This window comes from Perca fluviatilis, chromosome 5, assembly GCF_010015445.1.
Source record: "Perca fluviatilis chromosome 5, GENO_Pfluv_1.0, whole genome shotgun sequence".
Lineage (NCBI taxonomy): Eukaryota > Metazoa > Chordata > Actinopteri > Perciformes > Percidae > Perca > Perca fluviatilis.
In genome coordinates, this window is record NC_053116.1 from 35,804,716 (window position 1) to 35,827,708 (window position 22,993).

At 40.1% G+C, this 22,993-nt stretch overlaps 1 protein-coding gene across 4 annotated transcripts in view; it reads left to right on the forward strand.

Moving 5' to 3' along the window:
* prkcz (protein kinase C, zeta) overlaps positions 1 to 22,993 on the forward strand; it is a 136,694-nt gene that overhangs the window by 62,660 nt on the left and 51,041 nt on the right. For all 4 annotated transcript variants that reach the window (XR_005639218.1, XM_039800650.1, XM_039800652.1 and 1 more), the window contains 4 exons: positions 12,274 to 12,405; positions 18,030 to 18,120; positions 19,956 to 20,011; positions 22,068 to 22,262. Coding sequence is in view for 3 of the 4 variants with exons in the window: in XM_039800650.1 (XP_039656584.1) it covers positions 12,274 to 12,405; positions 18,030 to 18,120; positions 19,956 to 20,011; positions 22,068 to 22,262 (474 nt within the window). In the remaining variant the exon portion in view is untranslated. The remainder of the gene's footprint in view (positions 1 to 12,273; positions 12,406 to 18,029; positions 18,121 to 19,955; positions 20,012 to 22,067; positions 22,263 to 22,993) is intronic.

Sequence of the window (22,993 nt, forward strand, 5' to 3'; positions counted from 1 at the left end):
TGTTTAAATGCTTACTGGAATTCAATGCGTTTTAGAATGGATATGAACAATTTGTCTTTCTCCCGACTAAATTGCTAAACGATGTAGAATGAATGAGCAAAGCAATAGGAAGTTTCTCTTGTGTTTTTAGTGACGTATCGGTGCCATCAGCGTCTTCTGCAGTCAGCACAGAATAAGGTAGCATTTGCTAGGAGCAGTTGATTCAAGGGTTGTTACATCTGTAAGAATTAAATCAACCGGCATTGATCTCATCCATACACGCCTATGTTTGGAATTGATTCTAGCTTTGACAAAGGAAGATATCCCCATTCTTAATCCAGTCTACCAAGCTCTGGTGGGCTTATAAACCATCAATAAGCACAACACCAGACCTAGTTGAATCATTTGGATAAAAATCAGATTTTGGCAGCTATTCATAGTCTGAAACCAGGCTTCTGTGTGTTTGTTAAAGCATCTGAAAGAAAATAGGGTCAGAGCATGAAAGTTTGTTTGTGACTTTGGAAAAGATTTAAAAAAAACTTAACTGAGGATCCAGTATTTTTTAATCTTATGGTCTTCATCATAAACGTCTACCACTGATTAAGGTCATGAGACGGGGATGTAAAAAGATCAGTGTTTCCTCTATGTTGATTTCACCGTGGCGGCCCCCCACGGTAACAATTCTGCCCCCCATGGTATCAGAAATAGGGCTACATTGTTAGAGTGCATGTCGGAGAATAGCGCGGTCACTCTGCAGAAAAAAAAGGGGGGGGGTTTTCGGACCCCACTGCTAAAAAACAGGAAACATGAAGATAGTAATTGGCCCTTCAGTAAAGATCTTTCAAAAACGATAAAAATGTGGTTTATTTTGTATTTACAATGGTCCTAGGAATTACATATTGGACTTTTCTGCACCTCACAGTTTAGTGTCCAATGCCAATTTTCAGTGCCATGCAGAACACAATCAAAACCCATACACTTAATGCTCCCCCTTTTTATTGACCATAACCTTAACCAAGTATGTAAGTTGGCTTACCCTGAAGACACCTAAACCATAACTTATTTGCCAAAACCAGGATCTTTTCCTTAACATAACCCATACTAGTTGTTTCCATGTGCGCATAACCCCTGGTTTTGCAGAATAGTCCAATATCGTTGTTACTTTTCTGTTGATGGGTTGGACATGTGATATGTAATTTAAGAAAAGAAAATAAGACTTCTATTGTAGATCTTGTTCGCCAGGTCCTTCTGCACTGTGTTTAAGTAGCATCTGTTGATGGTGATTATTTCCGGTTCAGGAAACACTACTTTGATTAGATAAACTACTCATAATCATAATTTTCCCCTTACTAATTATGAGTGTGGTTTTAAATCTGTGTGCTTCTGTGGATTATAAAGTACAGTATGTCATAAACATGCTGCCTTTGATAGGTGCATAATGTATTGGTGCATAATTCATGGTGTCCTAGTTCTGCCTTGTTTAGCAGGTGTCTCATCTCATCTCTCAGGTCCATGCTACACACGCACGCACGCGCACACACACACACACACACACACACACACACACACACACACACACACACACACACACACATCTGAATACACATGTGGGTTTTCATAATTTCCATGATGAAGATGAAGAGCTCCAGCTGCTCACCCTGCTTGCCTGAAACAGGACTTTAAAGTTTAAAGTGTTCTTATTGTGTAATGCACGGTGGCCACTCTGGAAGGCAGAAGATGCTGATGCTGAAGATGAATGCTATTTCAATCAGGCCTTAAGTACCTAATGTATTTTCTCTGAAAGGGAGGAAAAAAGATCAGGTTCTACTGCTCTACCTTTGTGTTGTGGCCTCTCTTTTCATAAATTATATTGGCTTTAGCCAGATCATATCATATTGTGAAAAGGATATGTTTTTGTTGTTTGTCTTCTAGAAGGTGTGTAGCTCAGCATTTAGTTCACTCTAGCTCAACAATTACAATAATAATTCCTGTCAGTTAGTGCCATAATACTTTTTAATAAGACAGCACAAATGTAAGATACAAGGTTTAAAGACAGTTCAAAGATAAATGTAATGGCTTTCATCTTCACTGTTACCATTTCCCCGGTTAGTGAAACAGCTCTTAGGCTGAAACATCTGCCCTAATGTCTAGACCAGAAAGTGGATGAGCTCAGTGCTCGGCATCTTGCTGACTCAGCACACACACACACACACACACACACACACACACACACACACACACACACACACACACACACACACACACACACACACACACACACACACACAGCCAACATCTACACCTTCATGGGGTCATTACTATTGATGCACTGTGGATGCATGGCTTACTCAATAAAAGACATACTGTAGGTACATTGTACATTAGTACTTTCAGCTAAACTGACAATCCTAATGACTGGACTGCTGCTCTGTTACTTTATGCTGTTTAGAAGTCCTAACTCCAGTTTAACTCATCATTTTCAACCCAAAATACATCTTAAACAACCAATTTGCTTTTCCAAAGAGCAACTATTATGGAGGAAACTTAGTTCCAGCCTTGATGACATTCTCTGGCAATGTATTTTATTTCTTCTTCCAATTCAGGACGTGTGAGACATGACATGAGAATGACATCTATCTTCTCATCTCACCCAAATGATGAACGTGTGTTTATTTAAAGGAAATACGGTGGTTTGGTTAAATATTGACAAAGAATTGAATTTGGGGGCATGTTTAAGCTAAGCTAAGCTTTATTTTGAAACTAGATTGCAAAGGCTTTAAGAATTGATTAAAGGTGGCTGGGTTGAGTCCGTGGGTAGAGCAGGTGCACATACGTATACTGAGAGGTTTATGCCCCGATGCAGAGGTCCAGCGTTCGAATCCGACCTGTGACAATTTCCTGCATGTCTTCCCCACTCTCTCTCCCCTTTCTCACCTAGCTGTCCTGTCAAAAATTAAAGGCGTAAAAGCACAAAAAAAATCTTAAAAAAAAAAGAATTGATAAAGTCAATGCTTCCTTTTTTAATTTAATATTGAAAAAGTCAGAATTGACTTTTTCAATATTAAATGAATACGACTGTTTTTCCCTGACTTTAAAGCTTTAATGCATAACTTTTTGATATTAATGAATGTCTGTTACATTCAAGCCATTGCCAAATGAGTTGCTACAAAGCTAATTAAGACCTCCTTGGCTACTAGCAACTGTGTGGAGGAGGGGTGGGGGCACGTGCACGATCACGGAAGGCTCGTATCATGTGGACGTGGACAGTGTTGTTGTCCTTACTTAGAATTCCTCATGGAGGAGACAGAAACTACGCACTATAGCTTTAACTGAGTGCTTTGAGTTTCTGAAACAGAACCACAAAAACACTAATCATGCTTTAGCAGCTCTCAGAGATTATAGGGAATTAAAAGAAATGGGTTGACAGTGAACATTTTGCAGATTTGTTCCATATGAATGTACCAACATTACAAAACAGATTTGCTAATGCATGTGTACATTTAAGAAGACTGAGTGGTAATGTTATCTATGATATCTATGGATATTGTTTTATTGTAGATTCTTAACTTAGTAAGTGTAAGCAGTTGGGTTTTCAGACTGGGATTTATCTGACTGTTGTTGCTATGACAGCTTCCAGGCTTCTGGTTGGTTCACAATGTTGTCCTCAGCATATAAATAAGCCAAAAGAGAAGTAGGTCAGGTTTCTCCTCCCATCCCTGTCCTTCCTCTCCGTCTCTACACGTCTGTCTCCATCTCTCTCCTCCCTCCTCTCCGTCTCCCCCTGATGTTGCAGTGGAGAAATGGCTCTCTCTCATTAGACATAATGGGGTCTCTTTAGCTCCTGTTTCCCACGGGACGAAGCAGAATTCTGTCATCAATGCTGGCCGTTTGCCTCCACAGCCCTCTCATGCTTCAAGATAGAAAAAACAAAAAAGTCATGCTGGTCCAAGCAGGCTGCTGAGGGGAAATGTGTTAAATTCTACAACTGACAAGAGATTATCAGAATGATAAATGAAATGAGCTGACGCACAAAAACAATACCCAGTGATGCTCAGGCTAGGGATCGACCCATACTGTTTTTTCAAGGCCGATGCCGATACCAATTATTAGCAGTTAATGAAACCGATAACCGATATTTGGAACCGATATGTATTTACAGTGAAAATTAAAATCTTTAAGTCAAAATTCAGATGTTGTAATGTTACAAACTCCAACACAAAACTTTGTTTAAATGCTTTAAGAAATTATTTAAAGAATTAGAAACTTTCAACATAATACCCAGTAAGAGATAGTCAGACAGTGTTGTGGGGGGGGGACATTAAGTCAGACTCAGTGGGGAGAGAAACCGAAGCAGAGGGACAGACGCAGAGCTGTAGCCGAGCCAAAGTAGAAAACTTTTTAATTCATTAACTTTATCGGTTATCAGGCAAATAAAACGCCGATACAGATCATCTGCAAACTGGCAAAAAAAAAACAGCCTGATAATCGGAAAGGGCCAATAATCACACTATCCCTAGTTTAGGCCACATATTTACCCTTAGATAATATATTTTCAGTCCCATTGGTCTTTTTTCTGTTTGTTAGACAGTAGAATATCACAGAAGTTGCTAATCTGGATCCAAATTAGGTTTAAAAAAGTTAAAGAACCATTAAAATAACAAATTAGGAGCATTGTGCACCCTTGGCCGAGGTATGTTGTCTTGGTGCTTTCTAGTCTAGCCTTTTGTGGTCCATTGCAGAGTTATACCCGCTTTCATGAAAGTGAACTTCCAAAACATGATTTGAACCTTCTTATTGATGCGTTGAAGAGCACTGGAAAGTGTGTTTTTATTTCTGGTCCGCTTTCGTCTGTTGGTCGCAGAGCGGGACGTTTTAGCCGACTCCTCAGCCTTAGCACTTGGCTTCAGTCTGCCTGCAGTCTCCACAACATAGGTTTTATTGACAATTTTAATTTGTTTTGGGAACGCCATTCTCTTTTTAGCAGAGATGGAATTCACCCCAATAAACGGGGCAGCCAGATGCCCTGCGGTAATCTTCAGCACGGGCTCCAGACTCAGACACGTGACTGACTGTTTACATCTTGCGCATACGTGCACAAGCACATGCCCCAGTCACACCCCTCTTCCTCTACAGCAGTAGAAGCATACGTTACCCTTGAGAGCTCCCCCTGCAAGCCCCCCTTGTCAGTTACTACCTACTCTCCCTTGTCGCCTTCTATAAACACCCATCATCACAGAGCTTTTCTAATGTTAGAGCATGACTCACTTAAGAACAAACCCTACACAAGTCAGGGAACTGGACCTCAGTCCAACAGGGCAATACATTTTTATACCCCCACCTCCATTATCATTCCCACAAGAGTTACAGACATCCGAGGACATCATCACTCCCCTGGCCGCAGAAGACGAGGAGTCAACTATGGTAATCTCTGTCGCCTTGGCTGTTCAAATGATTGAATAGGATCAGCGCGGGCTGTGGATACAATCCCTATTAAATTGCCATTGTTGAATGTGCAATCACTTTCGAACAAAACATTTTAAATGACTTCTTTCTATCACGTGATCTAGACTTTTTATTTGTTATGGAAACTTGGCTGCATGTTGGTGATCTAAGCCCTTACACTGATTTCTCCCCTGGTGAGGGCCAAATCTGGCCCACCACCAAAATGATTAAAAGTCAATTTATTTATAGAGCACATGTAAAACCAACTTAAGATGAACAAAGTGCTGTACAAAGTTATATTATTTTATAAAAACAAAGGAAGAATAATAAAAATGTAGACACAATGAACATTATACAAACAACACACTTTCCCCACACAAATTTCCCTAAACTAAATCATACGCCAAAGAATAAAAATGTGTTTTAAGACAAGACTTAAAGATCTCGGCAGTAGAGGAGGACCTAATATGAATGGGAAGTTTGTTCCAGAGTCTCGGGGCCACAACGGAGAAGGCACGATCACCCTTTGTTTTCATCCGAGACTGTGGAACAGCTAAAAGGAGCTGATTAGACCATCTTAGGTTCCTGGAGGAGTGATGTAGGGTAAGGAGATCAGCAAAATATAAAGGGGCCAATCCATGTAATGCCTTAAAAACAAGTCACATTACCTTAAAATCAGAGCCCTGGAGCCCTCTAACCTTTACACCCGGCTGCCTATCTGGTCTCTGATTGTATGGAAGCTGCATTGGGTTGTGATGGAAATAAATATGGTTGATATTTCAGTTCTGTTATCCAGTTCTCCTCTGCTGCTGTAATGGCCTGATTTCACTGCACACATTGATTGCAGTTGGTCAGTTTGTTCTGATGAGTTTTCCTTGTCAGAGGTAAATCAGACAGCAAATCATTTCCCAGCATATTAGGCCACTCAGTTTCCAGGCACCCATATGATGTGTATTGCTGTCTGCTGGGCTGAAGGGAGGACTGTCAATCGATAAAAGCTTTTCTCATCTACTCATCCCTTTTATTTCCAAGCTGCAGGCAGCTGCAGGACTCTGGACGTCCACAATCAGCGCTTTCCGATGACAGACACACGTAGAAGCAGGATGCACTCCTTATCTGTGCTAGTTTCAGTCTGGTGGCTGCTGTGTAGTAACGTTTGACACTTTGCCCCAAAATATAATGACTTGATTATGTTATTTCTGTTTATCCTTTTTAAGCTGTTCATATTGTTTTATGTCCTTAAAAGATGTGGTGACATTTTTTTGTGGCAAAATCTGGCACTGGTCAGACTGGACTATTGCTGCATTACATGTCATGTATTGTAGACAACTCTTGATATGAATATGTAGATCTATGAATAAGAATATGTAGTACGAATATAAATCCTGGAGTTAATGTAATCCCAGAGTGGAGCAGACTCTGGGATTACATTTGCATCTCTTGCAGCACTGAGCAGCGGGCAGATGTCCAGCTAGGCCAAAGACGTCACTGGCGTAACTCACTCTGATGCAAGGCCAGCCAGTGCATCAATTGAATTGTACTTCCACTGTTCATGTTTCTTGTACAGTTGAAGGTTTTTTCTTTCTTTTTTTTCTGTGGAAACGGGAGTTACCTTCCCCAACTGCAGTTTCAATATTCATTAGAATAGACTTCAGATAGTACAACAATTCCTGATGGCCTATCATCATTTTTACGCCTCCACCCAGGCGACAGCTGTGGCGGGATATCTCAGGAATCGCCTTGAGGGCAAATTTGGCACAAACGTCCACTTCGACTCACGGATTAACTGATTAGAAGAACACGTTTTTTTTGGTAATACCTCAAGAATTAATATGCTACTATGACAATAAACACTTAATCACTTTTATTACATTTCTTGAATTTTTCACAACATGTATTATTGGAGTCTGGACAGACAGATGTAAACTGCAACTTGAGTGTTTTATTCACTCAAGCTGTTCAAGCTCTGCATTCTTTCATTGTAAGCAAGCAAGATTTCCCCAAGAGTTTGGATGCATATTAAGTAAACAGTCTCCCAGTAACTTAGAACCCCTGGTGCTTCCTGGTCTCCTCCTACGGAATAATAGGCTTTAAATAAGCTAGAAAACAGTGTGATTTCGCTAGCTGAACTTTAAATCTGCGTTATTAATAAGAGCAGTTTCAACACACAGTTTAGCCTTTCAAGTATATAAAAAAAAAAATCTTTGTGGCGATGGAACAAATGTACAACTTGGCTGTCCTCAAAGAGCTCATTAAAATTGGTTATTTTCTGAAAGAAGCAGTACATGTATAATTGTATCTAGCTGTGTAACAGCAACCAACAGATAGTATCTAGTAGAAGATATCAGTGTCTAGTATTAAAGGTGCAATATGTAATATTGTATGTAATACTGGCAGCTAGCGGTTAAAATAGTTACTGCACTACCAATTCTAAATACTGGAGAGTCGTTTCCCCCGCCCCCTCCTGCCCAGACTCGAAGTTCACGGGGGTTGCCAGGCTGAGACCGCAGCATTCACAACAATGTTGCTAGACGCTTTTCTCACATAGCCAGACATTACTCCACAGCACAGCAGAGTAGCTAACGTTAGATGCTAGTCTCACATAGCCAGACATTACTCCACAGCACAGCGGAGTAGCTAACGTTAGATGCTAGTCTCACATAGCCTGACATTACTCCACAGCACAGCGGAGTAGCTAACGTTAGATGCTGGCTATATTGACAGTCATAAAGCCCGTGCTCACGCGGAGCTCTGTAAGCAACTGACAGACACACTTTTCGGCTTAAAATTACAGTATGAACCGCTAAAAACACAACAGCCTCACCGTCCTCTCCACACGCCAGTCAGGCACACTTCCTCGGCTTAGAATTACAATAGGAACCGCTAAAAATACCACCACCATGCCGACTGAACAGCCCGGTCTCATGGCAGTTCGTGTAAATGTGACGTTATTTTAATCCATTGATACGTGTTCACGGAGACGTTTTTGTCGGTTTTTACGTGGCGGACAACACGAATCGGCCGCCTCCCGGCCGCCTCATCCAGCACATCCCCGCGGCCGGGCCGTGGTCCTCCGGCTTATCGAGCTTCCTTTCGCGCCTCCCGCGTCCTTTCCCGACGAAAATAACGTTACATTCGCGTCCTTTCCCCGAAGAAAAATAACGCGGAGATTTATAATTATCGTAAAAAACGAAAAACGTCTCCATGAACACGTATCAATAGATTAAGAATAACGTTGATATTTACACGAACTGCCGTGAGACCGGGTTGGAACTACACGTTGTAAACAGCCATGGCCCGCTTGCCTGGTCCTCCCGGTAACGTTAGCAGGGTTAGCATGGCGGCGTTAGCCAGGACCAGTCGGGATCACTTTACTGGCTATGTCTCAATTGTTTTTGCGAGTAACCAACTCGGGTACTCTAGCTATATAATTCAATGTGAGTACACAAATGTTAAATGACATAAAATGCCCGTCCCTAGTGGCTGTGATAAATTAGCCTGAAGCTATGCTTACCTTTTCAGGAGGAAATAAGCCAATTCTGCGTCCTTTCGGGATCTAAGCTGTCTCCATCTTTCAAATACATCTCCAATATTTACCAGGGGGTTGTTACGTCTCTGGTCACGCAACTGTTTTTTTTAGGTCGGGTAGAATCTATCTCCATTTATCCTGTTCGTTTGTGTGCTGCTTTCATGGCTGTACTACCGTTACAGCTGTAGCGTGCTGGGTTTATGTTTTTACAGGTATATCTGGCAACCCGGCCTGGCTGTCAAACTGGGCCGTTGATAACAACACACAGATCAAAACATAAACAGAAATTCCGTCACGGAATGTAAATTTCAAAAAGAAAAAATACTGACATTAGCATTGTTGTCAGAAAAGATAGTATTTCAGCTTAACATGTTTCCTTAATATCTGATGAGGCATTAGTGTCATTTTTGGATTTATTACAGTACAAATATTACATATTGGACCTTTAACCAGTTATCATTAACATGATAGCTGGTTGAGTAGTTAACTAAAGAAACAAAAATGTGTTGGTTAACTAAGTCAACTGTTTTCAATCTACATCTCATCAAATTTACATTATCATTCTGTTGTAAATATAGATAAATATAAGTAAATATAGATAGATCCAATTTTAGTTATGTTTCATCTATTATATTCAAGCCAATTCTACAGAAGACCCCTGTGGCTCCAAATGTGGTTCCTAGACTTTTAGACATGCTTATGTCGTGGCTCTGGGATGGTAATGTCTTATGGTTGGGTTGGTTGGTTGGTTGGTTGGTTGGTTGATTGGTTGGTTAGTCTACCACTTTGGTCCAGAGTTTGTTGGAGGGATTAGCATGAAATATTGAACAGATATTAAAGGTCCCGAGAGGATGACTCATGTGACGTCAGAAATCCTCTGTATCTCCTCTCGATGAAAACGTAACCGTGAATACAAATCAACATCATCATACATTGGGTGTAATCTATGCCGAAGAACGCATTGCCGATGCAAAACGGGCAGTCGGTCCTCCTCATCCTCCAAGTTTTCCCACCTTTCAAATGGGTGCGCCATGTCAACCGATTTTATGGAGGACTTTGCACCTACTAAGGCCAAGGTGTACAATTTAGGTTGTAACTTATGTCTACGTTAAAACTATTTCAGCTGGTGCAACCCTCAAAGTGTTTGACCTACAGTAAGTTAGAACTTACGTTCAAAATAGTCTATGTTTGAACTTAACGCAGAACTGGTACAACCCAGTGCTGGTGTTTTCTAGCCTGTCCAAAGCCTGACGCAGTGACTGATTACTCTCAGGTGGTGTGTGGAAAAGTAACAGGACGAAAGCGTGTGATTAATTTATAAATGTACGCCTTAACCTCTATGTAAAGTTAGACTAGAGAGACTGAAGGAAGCCTTTAAAGTCTTGCTGAAGCATTTCCATGGCAACAGAGCACTGACTGGGACTCTTTGTTCTTTACACTGTCAGCACACACACACACACACACACACACACACAGTGAACACTGCATGTGTTTAGTCTCCAGTGAGACATTTGGGTGACAGATGTATTGATGTCCGAGGGACTCTGTCCACCCTTTGGTACTAATATAGCAACGTTAAGAGACGAGCTAAAAGAAAGAACCAGTCAAAGAACAAACACTCTAGAGTCTTTGTTATGTAACAGAGAGTGAACCTAAGTCTCTTTACAGCTTTACAGTAGACATACAGTATGTGACCAGACATAATAATATACTGTATACAGAATAATAGTTTATAGAGCATAGTGTCTTTTGCTGGCTCAATAGCCTGACATCCGTTATGCTCAGATCTACAACCAATCAGAACAACGGAGACAGACGTCACAGAAGCTGCAAGTCAAAGGCAGGCTTCGACAGAGCAAAGGCAGAGGCGGCAGTTTCAGTTACAGCCTGACTCTTGAGATAAAACTGAGATTAGCTCTCATATTCAAGTTCATTAGTTATTCAGGCTGTTTGGTAAATTGCTCTTAAACACATTTAGAGAGGATTTGAATTGCTATGTTTACTCTCAAAAGAACCATTTCACTTTGAAATAAGTATAGGCAATAGGTACACTTCCAATGGATGACTCAAATTAAATGATAAACTGGTGTGAGTGCGTCAGACAGAGTTACGACACACACGGAGATGAGAAGGGTGTGTATGGACTTACCTAACTCTGGAGGATATGGTGAATAAGCTAAAGTCCCAATAAGTCGGCGTGTTCCTTTAACATATGGACAAAATCATTTTCAATAATTAATAGTTTCCAATGACAAATGGATGAGGAACTCAGTTTTGCTTGGGTTTAAGGGGAGCAGTTTTTTTTTTTTATCAGAGAATGAAAGAAATCCACCACTTTGTCTCTATTTTCACAAAATAATTGTACCAGATCACATACTTGTTTCATGGACACCTTCAAGAAATTATTATACACATAATGCACACACATAAAGCATTACCAGTATGGGTTTTTGGAATTTAATTTATATGTGGTACTACTAATCTGTATCACGTATTACTCAAAAACGTGTGAATTCATTGATGCATTCACAGACACCCTGGTTCTGCAGGTACCCTATTAATCTAAAATCTAAAAAGAAAGAAACATTATGAAAAACATACTGTAAATACAATGCATATATAATATGTGTCAAAGGTACTGGGTATTGTGTGAAAATTGAGGTTGGAAAAAGCTCTGATAAAGCCACTTGCACTACCTGCTCAGCAGCAAACAGCAGACAGACACAGGCAGCAACTAGCTGGTGAACACAATGGATCATGTAGCAGCTAAAGAGACAGATATTTCCCTCTGGAGTTGGTAGAGACCAAAAACAAAGCTGAAAGGAGTGTGTATATTTGACTCAGTGGCGTTCAGAACAAAAATAGCCCTGCATTAAACAATACAATAATGCAAGTACAAATGTGCAATAAATCTGATGTTTGACCTCATCTGGAAAAGGGTTCCCCTGTCGCCTGCCATGTACGCCTATCACATTCGTATATTTGTGAGCGGTTAGTGTGTTCATAAATCCTTGATGAAAACTCAGTTACAAAAATTTTCATAATCCTTTATTGTCATTGCATAGATTTACACAACAAAACTCTTTTTGGAGCAATCAAGTTTGCACTAGAAAATACAAGATAAAATATATGCACACTCACACCCACACACCTCACTCATGCCCAATAAATACTTAAAAGTATATATACACACAATTATTGCACAGAGTCCGAGTCCGTTATTGCATTAAGCCTGTGATTTTTTTAGTGATTGTATCAGTAAGTGTGTGAGTTAAAGACTAACCTGTGAGTGTGTCCTGTCCTGTGCTGTGTGTGTCTTACAGAAAGCCTACTGTGGCCACTGTAGTGAAAGGATATGGGGGCTGGGCAGGCAGGGCTACAAGTGTATCAACTGCAAACTGCTGGTCCATAAGCGCTGTCACAGACTCATCCCTCAGACCTGCCAAAGGCTTATGGTGAGTATTTCATCATGTCCCACCCGGTCAGCAATCTGTACAGGTTTTTTTTATTTTTTTTATTTACAGTATGTGTTTGTTGTAGAGCTGTGTGTCAAAGGGAGATTTTTTTTTTTTTTTACTTTGTGACGGAAAATAGTACAAAGTTTCCATCTACCTACCAGCCTGTCATATCCGACAGCAACACAGTCTCTCAGCACAATTGGGAATCACGCTTACGTGTCGACATGAATGATGCATATTACAGTCCCTGCTTGTAACAGTATTATGTGACAATAGCACAAGTTCTACACATATTGTATACAGTACGTATTGTCAGTGGTGGAATGTAACAAAGTATTTTTACTCAGGTACTGTACTTAAGTACAAATGTTGAGGTACTTGTACTTGAGTCTTTTCTTTTCATGACACTTTGTACTTCTACATTTCAGAGAGAAATATTGTACTTATTACTCCGCTGAAATTAATCTGACAGCTTTAGTTACTAGTTACTTTACAAATAAAGATTTTTGCACACAAAACACACGTAGTTTATAAAATACTATGTTTTATTATAAATTATACTACCCAACAATATACAGGCCTACAAGTCCAGCTGAAATGATTAGACCATTAAACACTTACTTGATTGACAGAACTGTTTGGGTCTTTTCCAGTTTCTAAAATGTGAGGATTTTTCTGCATTGAGTACTTTTACTTTTTATACTTTAAGTACATTTTCCTGATGATACTTACACACTTTTACTTAAGTAACATTTTCAGTGCAGGACATTAAAGGTCCAATGTGTGGGAATTTCTCCCATCTAGCGTTGAGATCATATATCGCAATCAACTCTCTCACACCACGCAGTTCAAAGAGCGTATTACAGCTACGGTAGCCTTCACGCTTTTTTTTGATGACCCATTAGCAGCACCTGTGAGTTTATCATGTGACAGCGAAAGGCGGAGCAGTATGTCCTGTATGTCCCTTACCGGCTAACGTATTTCAAGATGGAGCACGAATATGGAGCGTCTAACCCAGTTCATGCGAATGCAAATGTAAAATTTCAAGCCAAAAGGAATACTTGGAATTGATGGTGGTGGTGGTAAATATTCATGAAAAAGGACAAGTCTGTGAACAGGCAACACAGATTTTGAGAATGAACAACTAAACACGTTACACACTGGACCTTTAACTTGTAACGGAGTATTTTACGGTGTGGTATTAGTACTTTTTCTTAAGTAAAGGACCTGAATACTTCTTCCACCGCTGCTTATACTGTACACGTTCATGACCTGCAAAGGCTGCTTTATGCTAAACTGTAGACAAGTCTTTTTTTATGTTTTAAAACATAATTCTGGTTTATTACAACGTGGGTCTCATTTTCATAGCTTTCATTACTATCACCAACGTACTCTCCTGTAAAGAAGCTAACAGTTTAGCCAGATTCAATACCACCTAAAATAATAAAATACAAAGTGTGAACCGGTTGGTAATAATCCCTCATTGCACAGGAAAACTACCATAAAGTAGATCAAGGTTAAAGTAGGAAGTGGGTCTGCTTATCACAGTTTAGGTGATCATTTTACTCTTCAGCCTTTTTTTCTTTTCCAAATATGTTAGTCTAACCTGGGGGTCTGTTCTCAGCTTGTCTGAACACCTGACTGCTCGTGTTCCTTGCCTCATCGGTTTTCTTTTTTATACTGTATATTTATTATAAGGGCGGCCCAGAGGTGTGCGGTGGTTAAAGTGATGGTTCGGAGTAATTCACCCAAGGTCCTTTGCACCATGACCTCGAGCCAAACACCCCCCCCAGAAGCTTTTTTCACCTGGGTCAAACATTGGGAGAGTTAGCTAGAGTAGCGTTATCAGCTGAATAGCTTAGCGCAGGGGCTAATGGACCCACGTTTGTATCTCGTAAGTTACCCCACTAATAATGCCCGAAATGATACCAAACGTCTACAAGTAGTACAAATAGGTTATGTACTCATAAAACGATGGATTGGAAAGTTTGTAAGTACACCAGAAGTTTATGAACACTTGCCTGCTCTCTTCTGCTCTCTGTTGCTGCTGCTGCTGCTGCTGCTGCTACCTGCAGTTAGACGAGTGCTTAGGGACGTCTACAAATTACAACACCGAAAAGAGAGAGAACAAAAATATTTATTAATTTAATGATTAAATAAGGTAATGTCTCCAAACTTACCTCAATTATTACTTGTCTTCTGCTAGTTATACTACAGCACTTACTTTAAAAAAAAGTTAAATTAAAAAATATTTTTGTTGCATCTCTTTTCGGTGTTTTAATTTGTAGACGGCCCTAAGCACTCGTCTCACAGCAGCAACAACAACAGCAGAGAGCAGAAGCCAGCAGGCAAGTGTTATTTACATAAACTTCTGGTGTACTTACAAACTTTCCAATCCATCGTTTTATGAGAGCATAACCTATTTGTACTACTTGTAGACGTTTGATATCATTTCGGGCATTATTAGTGGGGTAACTTACAAGATACAAACGTGGGTCCATTAGCCCCTGCGCTAAGCTATTCAGCTGATAACGCTACTCTAGCTAACTCTCCCAATGTTAGACCCAGGTGAAAAAAGCTTCTGGGGGGGGTGTTTGGCTCGAGGTCATGGTGCAAAGGACCCTAGGGTGAATTACTCCGAACCATCACTTTAACACCAGGGTGCGATTTAGGAAAAAAGCAGAGGAGGGGATGTTTTTTGATCATGCACAACAAGACAAAATGCAAGAATTAAATCCCCCTTCCAATACCACGGATATAGTGCCACTTCGGCCAGGCATGCCAAACACTTCAATATGCACTTCAATATTGAATGGAAAATAATCTCAAAATAAAATAGCACAACGTGGTGTCAACATAAAACAGAGTTCACTTTGCGGTGAAAAAAAAGAATTACTTTTACCGAGGAAACACTCATTCGTTCCTCCGGAGTGTTGTAACCACGATATTTTTCCTAAATTTAACTAGTCGTTTTGGTGCCTAAACTTAACTGAAAGGACCGTCATCTGGCGGTGCCTGTAGCCGGCTCACAGTCACCTAAACAACTGCCACTACGATTTTATCGTTCTGTGGCACTATGGGCCCTATTTTAACGATCTAAGCGCACGCCGTGAAGCACCTGGCGCAGGTGCGTGTAGGGCGTGTCCATATCCACTTTTGCTAAAAAAAAAAGGGTACATTTTGTCCCCACTGGGGATAAAAATGATTCAGCATAGGCAGGGACATGTAGACCAGAAAGGGGGAAATCCCACGCACCCTCCCCGGAAAATCACGCCCTGGTTAACACTGTCGCCTCACAGCAAGAGGTTTGGGCCCTTCTGTGTGGAGTCGCATGTTCTCACGGCGTTAGCGTGGGTTTTTATTTCGTGTTCTCCCGCTTCCTCCCACAGTTCCAAAGACATGCAGGTGTTATTAGGTTATCCGTTGACTCTAAATTGCCCCGTAGTGTGAATGGTTGTCTGGCTCCATGTGCGTCAGCCCTGTGATAGTCTGGTGATCTGTCCAGGGTGTACCCCGCCATCCCGCAATGTCAGCTGCCCCCTGAATAGGATAAGCGGTTACAGATAATACTGTAGATTGATGTATATTTTATTATTTTTTATTCTTATGTTGTGATAAACTACCGTCAAGTCTAGGGTTGTTGCAGTTTTTTTCGCCATGGTTAAATAATGTGGAAATAACAGTGGAAAGCTTCTTTTCATCAGTAGAAATAGAATCACAGCTCTGATCTTACTCTTTAAATGCCAGGCTGACCTTTTGAAATCATCTTCTGTGCAAGGAACACTAAGGCCGGTTACACACTGGACGTGTCGCATGAGCGTGTCAGCCGTGTGGCATGTCCGTTTCTATTTCGGCTCCCATGTCTCAGGCGCGGCTGAGAAATGGAAAATAGAATAGGAAAATATGTTTATATTTCATTTAGACACAAATGCATATTAATAAATGACATCTTGATGTTTGAAAGTCTCGAGGTTTGGACATCAATGTCGATATAAATGTAATAAAAAATCTCAGAGAAAAGATTTTCAAATATTGCACCTGTCATACAGAACAAAATATTCTGTAACATATTTTGCAGTCAATACTGCTGACGTTGTCTTGCTTTAATCAAATCAGTAGGCTATATATAAAGGGTAGGATAGGCTACAGTAACAACGTAGTGTGTGTTCTGAGTGACGGTCCAACATCAGATAGGCTATATAGGCTCTTTACAGCTACACAAAGTTGTTGTAAACAGACAGCTCATTTACCCATTTTTCAGAGTTTGAATCTGTCGGCGCTACGTCCCGAGGTCAGCCCTCCCTGTACCTGGCAGCAGGAGCAGCGCCGCGTCAGACACGCTTCTGGTGTGTAGGACACAGAAAAATCCACGCAACCGCCACGCAGCTGAGACGCAACAGAAACGCCACGCTCGCGCAAAGTTTTTCTGTTTTTATTTTGGACAGAAAAATAGTTAGCACTTAAATAATTTTCCTCAGTAGCCCTGTGATCCCCATCTCCCAGTCACAGTCAGCATTCATTAGTTTGAATGAATGTGTAAGAAATGTATGGTGCGGCCATGGTAGCACAGACATATTGATGAGCAATCAATGCATTCGAGCACAACACAGATAAAGCTATTGGTACACTTCCTGTTGGTCTTTCTGCAGCTCCTCCTCACATTCTTTTGAAATGATGCACTAAGTTTAGTGACAGCAAACCGGTGTGCTCCATGTAATCAATCCATTCAACCACAAAGCATCTGACCAGGCACAAAGATCCCAAATCCAGACTCAGATCAATGTAGCTCTGGTACTTAGCTTACTTTGATCACAGCCAGCGGTGGAAGAAGTAGTCAGAGCCTTTACTTAAGTAAAGTACTAATACCACAAAAATACTCTGTTACAAGTCAAAGTCCTGTATTGAAAATGTTACTTAAGTCAAAGTATGTAAGTATCATCAGGAAAAGGTACTTAAAGTCTTAAAAGGAAAAGTACTCAATGCAGAAAAATCCCCCCATTTTAGAAACTGGAAACAGTTCTGTCAATCAACTAAGTGATACATTTGCTAATCATGTCAGCTGGACTTGTAGGCCTGTATATTGCTGAGTAGTTTAATTTATAATAAAACCTCATATTTTATAAACTACATGTGTTTTGGGTGCAAACATCTTAATTTCTGAATGAACTAGTAATTAAAGCTCTCAGATGAATGTAGTGGAGATAAAAGTAGAATATTTCTCTCTGAAATGTAGTGGAGAAGTAGAAAGTGGCATGAAAAGAAAAGAATCAAGGAAAGTACCTCAAGTTTGTACTTAAGGACAGTACAAGTAAATGTACTTAGTTGCATTCCACCACTGATCAAAGCGTCAACCCGACATCTTCAGTATCAGATGAGTGACTTGATAAGATGACCCCACCCCCCGCCACCCCCTGTGAAACCTCCACATTGTCATTAGAGTCTGGGAGCAGCAGCATGTCTGGACATTAGCTGAGAGCGTCTCTCCAAACAGAGCTTTCCTTGCAAACATGATTCATCATACACTCGACCAGGAGCCTAAAACCATGAGTGGATATTTGAGTGGATTTTTGGGGGGGTGTCTCGCGAAAGAATTTGTTGAAGTTTTTAATCTCTTTGTTCAGGATCCAGTCATGCCATCACAGGAGCCCCCTTCAGATGCCAAGAGTGAAGAAGTGGACCTTCCACCAGATGACACAGAGGACACCGACGGAAGTAAGACTGTCTTCTTCTTTTTTTTTAAACAAGTAGAATGCTGCCGTGTTATTGGCTCCAGTGTTTTGTTATGTCGAAGGTACGTACTATACACGCTCAATATTTGCCTTACATCTTCAGACTAGAGCTTGAAAACATAATTGACTAATCAATTAGTTGTCACTCAGCTGTCACTAGCACTTAGTATGGCTCAGGATAGTTTTTCGCTGTAATATATGTCTGTGTGTGTGTATATATATATATATATATATATATATATATATATATATATATATATATATATATATATATATTTATATTTTTATTTTTTTATATTTACATTAGTAGTCTAGGTTAAAAGTTGATTATTCATGAACATCATATTGTATTATGTATCAAAAGTATGAATGAAAACTGTGTTATATTTTTTTAAAGTAGCCACCCTTTGCTTTTTTATTAATAAGGGAAAAAATTCCACTAATTAACCCTGACAAAGCACACATGTGAAGGTAAAACCATTTCAGGTGACTACCTCATGAAGCTCATTGAGAGAACACCAAGGGTTTGCAGAGTTATCAAAAAAGCAAAGGGTGGCTACTTTGGAAGAATCTAAAATATAAGACATGTTTTCAGTTATTTCACACTTTTTGTTAAGTACATAATTCCATATGTGTTCATTCATAGTTTTGATGCCTTCAGTGAGAATCTACAAAGTAAATAGTCATGAAAATAAAGAAACACATTGAATGAGAAGGTGTGTCCAAACTTTTGGCTTGTTACTGTATGTGATATATATATATATATATATATATATATATATATATATATATATATTATATTATTTATATATATATATATATATATATACATACCGTAACAGGTAACCATGCGGGTTGTTACAACCACTAATTGAGTCATGTATTTTTGTTATTTCTTTTTTTTTCTCACTGATTGTTACCATGGGTGGGGTGGCTAAACGTTTAGGTCAGTCCGGTAGGTCTCTATTTTTTACAGACCACTCTAAGATCTCTTTATGGAACTGAGCCCTGATTTGGCATGCAATTTTTATTAGCTTTCTGTCATGTAAACTTTGTCAAATCCCAAACCTGCTCCTCACATTTCAAGCAGTGTGGCAGCGGAACCCAAATGACAGCAACAGCTTCAAAAATACATGCAAACAACATAGATGACTTAACATTTGGCTTATTTGAAGCTAATTTACTTGCACTTACTACTTGTTGTCTGGAGTTTGTAATTTCAGGGTTGAAAGCACTTCATTGGGAGTCGCTTTGGATAAAAGCATGTAATGTAATGTAATGTAATGCAACACAGCTCCCGTGAGTTTAAATTAGCAACGATAAAGAGCTGTACATTTATCTACAAAAGGGGTATGACATTAAAATGTGTCCTCAGTGTTTCCAGTGGACACTATTTGTACTGTATATTACATGTAAAGTACAGCCGATACACATGATGTAATGAATGGATACTTTAGACTTTGGTAGCTTCACCTCACATTCACTATCTTCACTTGTGTAACTCTCAGCTGTTATCTAACCACATTACGCCTCTCTGATGGGATCCCATTAAACAACAGTCCTAAATCCTATTAAAAGGAGCCTGGGCTGATGTGGGGGTCGGTGTGGGGATCCCTGATATGACATGCTCTGTGGGTTTGACCTAGTTTGCTATTCCCCGTTGATGGCTGGACTCAATTCGGTGTCCTCTGCCTCCCTCTACTGGCCAAAGAAAGGAGCAACACGTTAAACCTTTCAGTGCTGATTCGATTCTGTCACATTACGAATGTCTCCAAACGGTCCTAATTCAGTGGCTTTCTCTGTGTCTGTCGTTTGCAGTATCTTTTTTACCACACAACTGTTCCTTGGATAAAACCGAAGACGCAGAGACAGAGGTGAGAAGGGATCTGATTCGCTACAGGATTCACTTTGGCTTTCATTGAAAAGAGATTACCAGTTTCATATTTTTTGCCCGACTCAAGTCACATGCTGTAATAATGTTTTTCTTGAATACAATACACATATTACATATTTATTAATTAATAATAAGTAATAATTTGGAAAGCATTGCTACTTGATAATTCTTCTACCAAAAACATAACAAACGTAAAAACATTCAAACTAAAATGCTAACCCACATATTTATACTTTGTCATTCATGCAAAAGAGATTCAGAGTTTCATATTTTTTGCTCTTATAGTTTGTAAAATAAGTTCCTTTCTTTTGAATGCAGTCACAATCTGTAATAATGTATTTTTTTTAATACAATACACATATTACATATTTGGCAAAGGAAACAAATATTTTTTTCTTCAAGGTCCCGTGACATGAAAATGTATGAGGTTTTTTTCCCCAGTTCCCCCAGCCTGCCTATGGTCCCCCAGTGGCTAGAAATGGTGATAGGTGTAAACCGAGCCCTGGGTATCCTGCTCTGCCTTTGAGAAAATGAAAGCTCAGATGGGCCGATCTAGAATCTTCTCCTTATGAGGTCATAAGGGGAAAGGTTACCTCCCCTTTCTCTGTTTTGCCCGCCCAGAGAATTTGGCCCACCCATGAGAGAGAGAGACATCATGGCTTGGAAAGAGCGAAGCCCCCACCCCCTCTCTCCTCCTCAATTGCATTTAAGGCTACAGACACAGAAGTGGTACATCCTAAGGAAAGCTCAATGTGGGACTGGCTCTAGTGGCTGTAATTCTGCACCAAGGCTGAATTTCGGGAAAGAGACTTCAGATACAGTATTAGGGGACCACTAAGGTCTATATAAAAGAGACTTCAGATACAGTATTAGGTGACCACTAAGGTCTATATAAAAGAGACTTCAGATACAGTATTAGGGGACCACTAAGGTCTATATAAAAGAGACTTCAGATACAGTATTAGGGGACCACTAAGGTCTACATAAGAGACTCCAGATACAGTATTAGGGGACCACTAAGGTCTACATAAGAGACTTCAGATACAGTATTAGGGGACCACTAAGGCCTATATAAAAGAGACTTCAGATACAGTATTAGGGGACCACTAAGGTCTATATAAAAGAGACTTCAGATACAGTATTAGGGGACCACTAAGGTCTACATAAAAGAGACTTCAGATACAGTATTAGGGGACCACTAAGGTCTACATAAAAGAGACTTCAGATACAGTATTAGGGGACCACTAAAGGCCTATATAAAAGAGACTTCAGATACAGTATTAGGGGACCACTAAGGTCTATATAAAAGAGACTTCAGATACAGTATTAGGGGACCACTAAGGCCTATATAAAAGAGACTTCAGATACAGTATTAGGGGACCACTAAGGTCTACATAAAAGAGACTTCAGATACAGTATTAGGTGACCACTAAGGTCTATATAAAAGAGACTTCAGATACAGTATTAGGGGACCACTAAGGTCTATATAAAAGAGACTTCAGATACAGTATTAGGGGACCACTAAGGTCTACATAAAAGAGACTTCAGATACAGTATTAGGGGACCACTAAGGCCTATATAAAAGAGACTTCAGATACAGGATTAGGGGACCACTAAGGCCTATATAAAAGCATCCAAAAAGCAGCATGTCATAGGACCTTTAATTAATAATAAGTCATAATTTGGAAAGCATTGCTACTTGATAGTTCTTCTACCTAAAACATAAACATAAAGACATTCATACAAAAACGCTAACCTACATATTTTTACTTTGTCATTCATGTAAAAGAGATTCAGAGTTTCATTTCTTTTGCTCCTATAGTTTGTCAAGTAGGTTTCTTTTGACTGCAGTCACAAGCTGTAATAATGTATTTTTTAATACAATACACATATTACATATTTGGGAAAAGGAAAACAAATCTTCTTAATTATAGTAAATAATAATTTGGTAAGCATTGCTACTTGATCATTAAACTCTAGCCTACATATGTGTTGTGAATGTATCGATCCACTGACAGCCCTCTGGCCCCCTCCAGGACATTAAAGCAGTGGTGGATGGCATCGACGGCATTAAGCTGTCCCAGGACCTGGCTCTGGGCCTGGGGGACTTTGACCTGATCCGAGTGATCGGGCGCGGCAGCTACGCCAAGGTGCTGCTGGTTCGGCTAAAGAAGAACAAGCAGGTGTACGCCATGAAGGTGGTGAAGAAGGAGCTGGTCCACGACGATGAGGTGAGACGGGCTGGGACAATATGCTTTTGTCCCGATTTCGATTCTTTCACGATACATAGGTGCCGATTTGATTTGTATTGCGATTTTCATTTGTTGGGATTCTAGGAGTATTGCGGCTCGGCAGTAATGAGCAAGTGCGGACTGGCCATCTGGCATACTGGGCACTTTCCCGGTGGGCCGACGTGCTTTTTGGGCGGACCACTTTGTTTTTTAAACAAAAAGTGGTAGGCCTAGATCGGCGGGCCATTGTTTTTTCAATTGACAATGGGCTGGCCCAAAACACTTTAGTCAGAAATATCACATAGGCTCGGTTTTCTGTCCCTACACAAACACCCCCTACTTTGCCCCTTGATAAAAGTGAGCCAAAAACAAGTGGTGAACAAACTGTTGATGATAACACTACAATAATAAAAGAAGTAGGCGTGCTACTGTATGATTGCATTAGTTTGGATAAGTGCACTGGTATCTCTTCAAATTAAAGCACAGGGCCTCTGCAGTTGTGAAATTATAACAATATATGGAGGAGTATACCGTTTTATTGTATTAATAAATGGCACTTTTTTGAAATATTGAATGTGTCAACTCTCACTGATTCTTGCTTACTCCTTACATGGCGTTAGTAGTTTTAAGGAGTAGGAGTTGGTATACATATTCAGGGGAGCGCAAGGACGGGTGGTATTTGTGACCTTACGTGGTAGGCCGGTCTAGGCCAAAATGCCAGGGCCGATTTT